The 10,735-nt window shown below is 38.2% G+C and overlaps 1 protein-coding gene across 4 annotated transcripts in view; it reads left to right on the plus strand.

Moving 5' to 3' along the window:
* The window catches only part of IQGAP2 (IQ motif containing GTPase activating protein 2), a 128,767-nt gene extending 120,472 nt beyond the window's left edge, over nt 1–8,295 (plus strand). The window contains exons 33-38 of one of the 4 annotated variants that reach the window (XM_054184830.1): nt 1,544–1,631; nt 2,490–2,702; nt 4,116–4,276; nt 5,131–5,274; nt 6,189–6,297; nt 6,837–8,295. In XM_054184830.1, the coding sequence (XP_054040805.1) occupies nt 1,544–1,631; nt 2,490–2,702; nt 4,116–4,276; nt 5,131–5,274; nt 6,189–6,297; nt 6,837–6,950 (829 nt within the window). In that variant the 3' untranslated portion in view covers nt 6,951–8,295. The remainder of the gene's footprint in view (nt 1–1,543; nt 1,632–2,489; nt 2,703–4,115; nt 4,277–5,130; nt 5,275–6,188; nt 6,298–6,836) is intronic. The other 3 variants (XM_054184831.1, XM_054184832.1, XM_054184833.1) reach the window with 3 other exon arrangements.
* Nucleotides 8,296–10,735: the final 2,440 nt, after the last annotated feature.

Consider the following 10,735-nt stretch of genomic DNA (forward strand, 5'->3'; position numbering starts at 1 on the left):
ACCCCTGTGTAGAGGACTCTACGCAAGGTGCCTGGTCTGCGTGGTTTTCGTGCGCAGGTGACAAGCGGCAGTGAAGGGGGAGGCATCCAGCCCCAAACTGGGTGTTTCTGGAGAATAATAGAGCTGAGCAGGTCTGGTACGCGGGGAGAGGAAGTAGAAATAAGCCTTGTGTCTTATCAGCTATGTCAGCGCCTGTTTACGCCCAGCTGTGCATAAAATGAAAACGCCATCCCACGTACGTTAATGTAGACTGTGGTGGTGACCACCAAAGACTGACACAGGTTGCGTCAGAGGAAGCCAGCAATGCGTTGATGTAGCCCAAGTGAACCAACTTTAGGAATCCTCTCTGTTTGTTTGTTTGTTTTCCTGGCAAACTGGAGAGGATTCCAGGAAAGCTTGTGAAGGAAAAATACACTTAACAGCAATCCTTCAAAAGCTGTTGAATGTTCTAGGACCGCTCAGTGCAGTTAACAGCAGCTCTGTATGAGCAAACTAGTTTCCAGGAGGTTGAGCAGGTTGCCTCCTAACACGGAAGGAGCAGGGCTTCAGGTCTGCCTGTGCTGTCAGTCATTCCTGCCTTGCTGCCCCTGCCATGGAAGCTTGGATCATATCCAAATACTTAGTGGGTCTGGATAATGTTGCCGGTATATGAGCAAATCTTTTGTCCCATTTCATTGCATTTTTATGAGACCTTCTAGTCCTGAAAACACCAACAAACGCCCCAACTGAACACAGGTAAACTATAATTTTAAACAGCTTTTAATCACAGAAGCCTTGATCATATTTAGACATTTTCCTGGGAAACTCAAGCTGCATCTTCAAGTTTCTGTTAATTTTTAAGAAAAATGAGCTATATCTCATTTGCAACAGTGTCCTCTAAATTAACAGAATTCTGTTGCAGGATGTTCTCAGAAGCATTATGTATGAAGAGGCAGCAGGAATGAGATAAATTCTTACCAAAAAAAGAACGGGTTTACATATCAGGGTGTAGCAGCTTCCCTTTTTTAGTTAGGAAATGTTCCTTGTCGATTGCCACTAGAGAAGTATTTGCCCTTAAGTGGTGTGCATAAATGCACTGAGCCGGATGTAAAATTCCTTCCGAAGTTCAGCAGTTTTGAGTGCGTTTCCCCTTTATTCAGTAAATATGACCCTTAATGGGACCATGCATATCTCAGGCTTTGCAAAGATTACGCTCCTATCTGCTGTTTTGTCATGATCATAATTTAAATCCACATGTGAGTTGTTTCTTGGATTTTTCTTATGCTAACAGTAACTTTTTTTACTGTTCTGGTTGATTAACTGCTTTCTAAAATAAAAGGGGAGGGGGAGTATGCATGCATTTCTCTATTCAGACCTGTCTAGAAGCCAGATGTTCAACATTATTAATGGAAACTCTGAAATATAAAAAGATAGGAAATACAAACATTACCAAGTATCCGTAATAAAGGGGGAGCTTGCTAGTTTTAATGTTGAAGAAATGAAATGCACCAGTGATCCAGTGACAACTGTTTTGTAATATATATATATATATACTTTTTAAAAGGACCAAAAGACTTATTGTGGATGTGATACGAACACAGCCAGGGGATACGCTCTTAGAAATATTAGAAACACCAGCCACTGCACAACAGGTAAGTGCTGTACTGTGCCGGAACAGGGAAGAAAGTACGTATTTTATTATAGATATTTGAAAGCCTTAGCAGATCTCTGATGGCTTTCTCCACTGTTTTATAACAATGAAATCATTTTTGCTGGTTTTAGAATATTCACATCTAGAGATTTCAAAATGTGAGACTTGCAAATTTACTGTGTAATTGGTGACAGCTTCAGAGGAAAAGAAAAGTTTAGTCTTGCTGTCAGCTAGCACAACTAGAATAATATTGTTTTTCTTTACATTTTTTGAAAACAGGGTCTTTTCTCTCCTGTGTTATAATACAATCGAATAGCCTGAGATGAATCCTTCTGCTAGATTTTTTTGTTGTTGTTGTTTTCTCACGAACTTGAGCATCTTAACTCAAGTTCCCTGAGGCCTAGTTTATTTGCTTAAGCACTACAAGCAAACATCTGCCTGGGGAACCACTGCTACCCTTGGTATGGGAATTGAGTGGGAACAGCTCCCAGTTGAAGACTTCCCTGTAGATACTGACAAAGCTATGTCCCAATAATGTGCACATATTAGCTTTCCTCAGTGTGTGTGTGTACGTAGGAGACACCTGTGAGATCTGGACAGTCTTGCCAAAACTACGGGAAGTCATATAGTCGTCTGGTTGATTTTAGACTTGTTTTGTGAATACTTAAGGCATGTCAAAAGGCATAGTAAATCAACTACTTTCAGACCATGTACTAAAAGGATATAAATAAGGCCTGCACCTTGATTCTTTATAATCTCCCTTGACAATTCCATGTACTTGAATACTTAACTGTTATCATGAGTCTGACAATAACTGTTCTGGATATTTCTTTTTTTTTTTTTTTTTTCTTTTACCCAGGAATCTGCTCACTTGAACCTTGTAGAAAAACGTGCCATCTTAGATTCCAAAACTCCAGAGAAAATGAAGCACAGTCAGTCTATTTTTGAAGATGGGCAGCTACCTGTAGAACAAAAGAAAAGGAAAATTCAGAGAAACCTCCGGACATTGGAACAAGCAGGACTAGTGTCTTCAGCAACTAAATACCAAGAAATTATAAATGAGATTGCTAAGGTAAATGGAGCATGCTACCTTGTATATTGATGGGTTTTAGGCATGTAGCCTAAATCCATTTCAGCTAGAGATGTACATGTATGGTGTACATGTACAGAAAAATGTACAATATATATTTTTCAGAGAACACTACACTAAATCGCTGAAGCATCCAGATAAGATCCTGACAAAATAATTGAAAAACAGGACTCTTATGCATAACTACCTGAACTGAATAACATACACCTATAGACTTTCTTATCCAGATTTGATACTGATGCTGTTTTAACTTCGCCAGTACAATGTGTTTCAATATAGTTTTTTATCTTTTAAAAAGAATCAGAATTATCCATCAGTGTTTCAATTAATTATTAATATGGTCACGGTAGAGTTTAAAAAGACTTAAAAAAAAAAAAAAAAAAAAAAAACAAAAAACAAACAACCAACAACAAAAAACAAACCCAGAACATTTGATCTGCACTGGTTCGGCAGGACACAAGGAGATGAGTGGGCCAATGCGGTGCCCATCCTGGGTTTGATAAAGCACTGGGCCTGTTGTGTGCAAATTGGGAAATCCTGTTCCAAATCCACACCCAACACTGCCTGTAAGAATCTTAGTGTATTGGATTAGCTTTAATTACTCATGAGTAATATTGGATTATCTTTAGTTACTCATGAGTAAATTACTCATAGTTCACGAGTGATTTACATATTATAAATATGTGGGGATTTTTAAGTTGCAAATATATTTGAATGTATAAATTAGTAAATTACTCATGTGAGCTAAGTCTCTAATATTATTAAATATGTCATGTTGCACCTACTCTGAAGTGCCATTTTAAAGCCCTGTTTTGTTCATGTGTCTGCATCTGCTTCTACCTGTGACAAAACCATTCTACATATGTATTCAGTGTCCCGTTCTCTTTTATTCCTTATCTATAAGCCAAGGTGCTTCAGTTTGAGCCGTGAAGGCAATCTGAAGATTGGGATGAGCCTTAGGACTGGAAGTTGCCTACCTCAACTCAACCATTACCTTCAACTCGAGCTCTAGTTTAGCAGTAACTAGTTCTTACCCACTAGAAGCCCAGGCTCTCATTTCTTAGGCCTCTCACCTAAAACTAGCTGTGAGAAAGCTTCCATTTATAGCATGAAGGTGACGTCTTCCTCATGACGTCTGTGTCTGACCTGGCCTGGACACCACAGCAGAGTTCAAGATACCACCACTTGTATACATGAATAGCAATGTGATTGTTGTCTTCCATCCAGTCACGTAAATTGTACTCACTACTGGTACTGTGCTTGTGAGAACTAACACGACAGTTCATGCTTTCTCCCAGAAATTAAGTCAGGTTGTATAATTGTAGATTGTAATGGTAATAAGCTGAGACTTTTCAAAATATCAAATTAATAAACCAATCACACTGATTTATTTAGGATATCCGGAATCAAAGAAGATACAGACATCATCGAAAAGCTGAACTGGTAAAACTCCAGCAGACTTTGAATGCACTTAACTCCAAGACAGCATTTTACGAAGAACAAATTAATTACTACAACACCTATATAAAAACTTGTTTAGACAACTTAACAAGAAAGTGAGTTGTGTCTTCTTGTCTCTTAATATTTCAGTGTGTTTTATCAGGAGGGATTGAAGGTGTCATTCTGTAGCTGAAAGTTTTGATTCTAACAGATTGACAACCCATGGATTAAAAAGTTTATGGGAGTGGCCGCTGCGACCTGAGTCAAAACCTGGAAAGTAAAGTCTAGCAATTGCTTAAGGCTCCCTTACAGAAAGAAGCCTGAGATGTATACATGTTTTCAACATATGTAATTGGTGATACTTTGCAGATCCATTTGCATGCTTTGAAGTCATGCAGCTTTGGGAAGTAATTATTGATTTTCTTCCTTCATTAAAAGGACTGGATTTTGTTTTTAGAATTGAAAAGGGGAAATAAATGCCTAAAGAATTTTACTTTTCAGGTATCACGCAGTTACTCAAGACCAAGCTCCACTGCGAATGCCACTGAAGTGTCAAAATGAAAACGTTTCACTGACATGACCAGGAGCTTTTCCAGTGCATACTTCATTGGCCCAAAAATGAACTCTAATGGCCAATCTTATTTAACACCTATGTTAGTGTATGCTTACAAATTTCTGTTTTAAAGTGGTGATGGTGCACTCTTTTGGATCAGGGTTGTATTTCTCAATGGAGTATAAACAAGTGCTAAAAAAACATTGATTCAAAATCGTTGCCAAAATGTTTAGGTGATTCACTGTGTCATAAAAATCCCTCTGATTCTTAGATTTGTTTTGAATGTTAATTCTGTTTATTAATAAGAGTTCAAGGAGGCAAAGAGTGAAGGAAAGCTAAATAAGGCTAGAAGACTAGCTGAAGTATAAAAGACCCGGTAGACAAATCAAAAGCCATTTTTTCTTGTTCTCTTCCCAGAAATTCACGGAGGTCAATTAAACTAGATGGAAAAGAGGAAGTGAAGGGAAGCAAAAAACTGAAGCAGGCCTCACTAAAGTATACAGCTGCAAGACTGCATGAAAAAGGTGTCATCCTAGAAATTGAAGATCTTCAGACCAACCAGTAAGTGTGGTATAAAACAATTCAGAGCGTTTTTCTAATCAACAGCTGCTTAAGGGGCCTGGCTTTTCTTAAAAGAATTTTTGCAATTTCCTGTACCACACCTAAAATTACCTCAGACTTTTACATTCAGAAGAATGATAAAACTTAATTGTCATAATTCATTTTTTCCCTTGTACCTTGCTATATGATTACCTTGGGAAAATATTTGAATAAGCCTATTCTGGCATTAGCTTAGACGAAACCAATGCAAGTTTGGCAGCACACTCACTGCTAATGACTGATGTTTTTTCAAGCAGGTCTGGATTTTTTTTAATTTACTGACCAATCACTTTCGTAGAACTGAGTAAACACCTGTTTTCCTGCACTTCCTCACTATGACAAGGTGAATGGATGGGGTGCTTTAACACCCCTTTGAGGCCACTCTAGTGAAAAAAGAATCTTTCACCCTCTGCATCCTTCCATCTGTCTTCTGCATGGAAAAAAGTTTTTCAGGTTGCATTTTTTTTCCAAGTGGGTTCATCAGGCAGAGGAAGCCACAATGAGGCAAACTGAAACCAGGGAAGAGTGTATACACACCTGCATGGAGACACTCAGGCATGGCAGAACAAAAATCTGTCTGCCCTGTTCCCATGCTGTGGATGCTTCATCATCTTTGTTCCCAGAAATTCCCACAGACTTTTTTTTTTTTACCCCAATATGAAAGACTTGAGAGCTCTATATTCCACACTGTATGTACACCAGAAAGTCTCCAAGAAAACACTGCAGTAGGGATGGAGTGGATCATTTGACACACCATTTACACTGCTTACAGTCAAAGTTCTCTTGTATTCTGCAGGGTTTTTCCCCCAAACTGTCTCTGGACTACATAAAACTGCACAGTGTACATAATCAATTACCCTTCTTTTTGTTTCGAGGTTTAAGAACGTGATGTTTGATATCACACCTGGAGAAGAAGTGGGCGACTTTGAAATCAAAGCAAAATTTTTGGGGGTTGAAATGGAAAAAGTGCAGCTCCATTTCCAGGTAGAGTTTGAATTTTATTACTTTGCTACATAGTCACAGTTGCATTTTTTCTAAATATAAACTATTTCAGATGCATTTTTTATATGTATTCATGAACTATTCAGTTAGCACAGAGCAGCAGATCCTGTGAGGAATAACTATACAAATTCCATAGGATGCTGTGCACCGTGTTGGGTTAACGTTTATATTAGGGCAATGGTTTATATTGGTTTATATTGGTTGCACGAAATGCAACCAGGCTTATATTGGTTGCATGAAACCAAATGCCACATTAGTTCAGTGGCAAGCAGCAAATATCAAGAGAAAATGTAAATACACAGAAAACAGTATTTCTTCTGGTTTACTGTTAGTGACAGTCTACAATTTGGGATGTAGACGACGTGTAATGTTTTCTACACCTATCCAATAGTTGTCTGCAATTGTTTAAATTGTGAAGGACCTGGAGTTTGAGATGGTTATCACGTGATGAAAACAACTCCATCTTGTTGCTGTAAAGTATGGATTCAAACAGAGACTAATTATTTTATTTCCGACTATAGGATTTGCTTCAGATGCAGTATGAAGGTGTGGCTGTAATGAAAATGTTCGACAAAGCTAAAGTGAATGTGAACTTGCTCATATTCTTGTTGAATAAGAAGTTCTATGGAAAATGAGTGTCTTCAGATACCATGGACTGCATCCATCAGTGGGAAGTCTGTTCAGTATTTTTTTTTCTTTTAAACATTTGTTTGAAGTTTGTCATTAGAGGCATATTAACTTTAAAAAGATCCCTAAAGCACCAAATGTTCAGAGGAATGTACACAGTGCCTTTTCAACATTGATAATGAAGCAGAAAAATACAAAATAGGTTAAATTAAGCAGTTCAAGATTTCATTAGTGTTGGTACTTTCAAATCAAAATACTGCTTAGGACACTCAACTATTGTGGTTGTATGGATTTTGTGGTAGGCAGAAATTGATTTTGGTTGAATATATAAATGTCTTCCTATTAAAACATTTTTAAATGACCTCAGATATATAATATAGTTCTTGTTAGACTCTAAGCATTTACCAAAAGAAATCCTAATTTGTTTTTAAGGGATAGTTTGGGCAAATATTTAGTTACATACTAAGCCTATTTTCTGGCAGTTGTCAATTGTAAAGCAAACTTATTGTGCAATTCAAAAATTTTTATAGGTAATTATAAAGCGACAGGAACATCTTACTGTACAAAAATATATTTTGTGATTCATTCCTACTAAATGCACTACTGCCTCATGTAAAATGACATTTTCTACTTTCACAGCCTTTGGAGTGGTATTGGGGAATCTGAACAGTGAACAGTTGCTGTTCAGTTTGAAGTATTTGAATACGTAAAATGTGCCTGTCTGTCTTTTTTTGTAAGAAAATAAATGCAATAAAATCAGTATTTAGGTTGGTTTTCTAAATATTCCTTGGAGATTCTTCTATGTGAAATAAACATTACCTAATTAAACTGTCTTGGTTCCTAAATTTCATTTAAAAGAGTCATTAAAGCAGCAAATCCAGATGGTAGCGAAAGAGTCTCTTTCAGTGCTTTTATAAAATTGAATCTGACTAAGCTTGATTGTCCTCACGGTACACTTTGTGAAGGTTGTTCAGCAGTGAAGACTTCATGGCCTTTATGCCGTTGAACATGATGATGATTTTGCTGATGAACTATCAATTATATTTACAGAGCAAAAGTGTGTACAGTAGATAATGTGATAAATATATAAACCAAATATTTCCTACTTTCACTTCCCTTGTGATGAACATTTTAAAATACGGATAGTGAGGCATTCTGGAATGCATTTTAAAAGCAAATATTAAGCAAGTGTTCATTCTGAAGGTGGAATAAAACAGTGAACAGTCAGTGGCAGATACACAGACTATGAGTTTAGTTGGTATACTGACCTGTATTATACAAGCTGAAAAAAATGATTACACTTACTAGACGCATTCATTTATGCATGGCATTAAATTCAAACACTTGACCACTTTAAAACAGCTAATATCCCTAATTAAAAGATAAACAGCTCCTACATGCTTCCATTTTTCTTCTAGCTAGTTATGTATAAACCACTTTAACGTGACATAAATGCTGCAGTATTAATACCTGTGATGACTTAAAATAGCTGCATGGGAAGATGAAAGCAAGCACTTTACTTTTACTTCCATAGGAGATAAATGAGTTGTACTTGAATATTAATTAAACTCAGAATCTTTTGTCCGCCCCCCCCCCCTTTTTTTTTCCTGTAACAGGCTTGACTAATCCCTACATATTTTTGAAAAAATTGTAGCTGAGCAGGTAAGTCTGCACAGGTGGGATGTTGATCCTACGACCAGACCTTTGAGGTAATGTGTCAAAAGCCTGGAGTTCTGCTGGTGAGACATACTAGAGCCCCCCAGCCTTTGCAGAAGTCAGTCACTTCTGGATATGCTGTCTTGTGTTACACGCTTGACACACCTAGTGACTGCTTAGTTCTAATGCAAACACCTTGTTCCTCAGTTATTTCCTGATGTACACAAGCTTATGAAAGCTTATTTGGTCCCCAGGTAACAACGTGTATGAAAGGTACAGTCTGTGTGCTAGCGCTCACCTTTTCCAACCATTTCTTGGGCTTCCTGCTCTTCTAGTGCACATCAAAGAGTAATTTCCATTTCATTTCTTTAAACTCCTTTAGAAGCTTTTTTTTCTTAATTAACTATTTCAGTTTAGGGCCTTGTCACTGAACAAATAATGAACCCTGCTAAACAGGACTGACGACAATGATTCTTACCTAAATGTAAGATTGACGGTAATACCAAGTACCATGCAAACGAGCAAAGTAATCCTCTGCCCACCCACTGCTGTCCTATGCTGCCGACAGCTACTAAATACAACAAAAAAAGAAAGGGGCATTTTGGAGGCTGCTGTAAGCTGCAATTTAGGGTCTTCAAGGTTTGATTGGACTTGATGAAACCACTTTTCATTTATGAAACAGTCATGTGGAAAGACTTGCATTGCTGGTGCAAAACCTGAGGAAAATGCCAGTACAGCTGAATAGAGACCATGCATCGTTGTCACCACAGGTGGCATGCCTATCTCTCAACTTTGTCTTCCTTAACCAGTGGTAGTGAAAGGAAATTATAGTAGGCAGTAGGCTTAGCCTGTTAGCCCTGCAGTTTGCATTTTTCTACCGCATGTCCTTAGAGTTGACTAAGAGTACTTGGCAGCTAACTTAGAATGGGTAAGTTCCAAAATAAAATGATGGGGCTCTGAAGATCCAAAACTATCCAGAAAATTGGAGAACAGCATCTTTCTTTGGTCAAGCAGACAGAAACACCATCACAAGCAACAGCTTTGTGCTGTTTCACTTTGCGTTGATCTGCAAACCTTCTTCTTTAGCTCTTTTTTTTTTAAAAGAATACAGGAGCAATGCAACAAACTGCCCTCTAACAGCAAATCCAAAGAGTGACAGTCACATCTCATTTTAAAAAAGTTCATAACTAGATATACAACCCTCTTCCTGGAAGCCTGCTTTTGCTTCTGAGATATGCTTCTAACCTCACCCTGTTTGAGCAGTCACTAGCCACCCGGGACATGCCAGGGTAATCAGTGTATTAAACAGCAGGAAGATGGCTCCTTCCCCAGACACTAATGATGTAGCAATCTTACTACAATAGTTGTAGACTTTTTTTGGTAGACCTAGTGTGTTTAACAGGAATGAATTTTTGTCCTGCAACATGCTTCTACTGAAAAACAAAGCTCTGAAAAAAGTCTAAGAAGTAGAATTAAAAAGTGCTAACAGGTAAAAGCCTTAGAAGTCATGAACTCTTCACCTCTGTTACAATTAGTTTATCTACAGATGAAGCAGCAAGATGACTTGCATAGCTACAGGAGGCAAAAAAATAACTTAAATTTGGTTCCCATATGCAGACAAAATTTAACGAACAGGGGCTTGGTCTCTTTTATTCACTTCCTATATTTACAGTAATCTAATTTACGAAGATTAAAGGACATAGATACTCCCTGCAGTTCAATCTGAGTTTCACAGAATCACAGAATGGTAGGGGTTGGAAGGGACCTCTGGAGATCATCTAGTCCAACTCCTTGCCAGAGCAGGGTCACCTACAGCAGGTTGCACAGGAATGTGTCCACATGGGTTTTGAATGTCTCCAGAGTTGGAGAAGACTCCGCCACCTCTCTGGGCAGCCTGTGCCAGTGCTCTGACACCCTCAAAGTAAAGAAGTTCCTCCTCATGTTTAGGTGCAACTTCCTGTGCTCAAGTTTGTGCCCATTACCTCTTGTCCTGTTGCTGAGGACCAATGAAAAGAGCCTGGCCCCTTCCTCCTGACACCCACCCTTGAAGTATTTATAAGCGTTGATAAGGTCCCCCCTCAGCCGTCTTTTTTCCAGACTGAAAAGACCCAAATCCCTCAGCCTTTCTTCATAAGAG

Source organism: Rissa tridactyla, chromosome Z, assembly GCF_028500815.1.
Source record: "Rissa tridactyla isolate bRisTri1 chromosome Z, bRisTri1.patW.cur.20221130, whole genome shotgun sequence".
In the NCBI taxonomy this organism is placed as follows: Eukaryota; Metazoa; Chordata; class Aves; order Charadriiformes; family Laridae; genus Rissa; species Rissa tridactyla.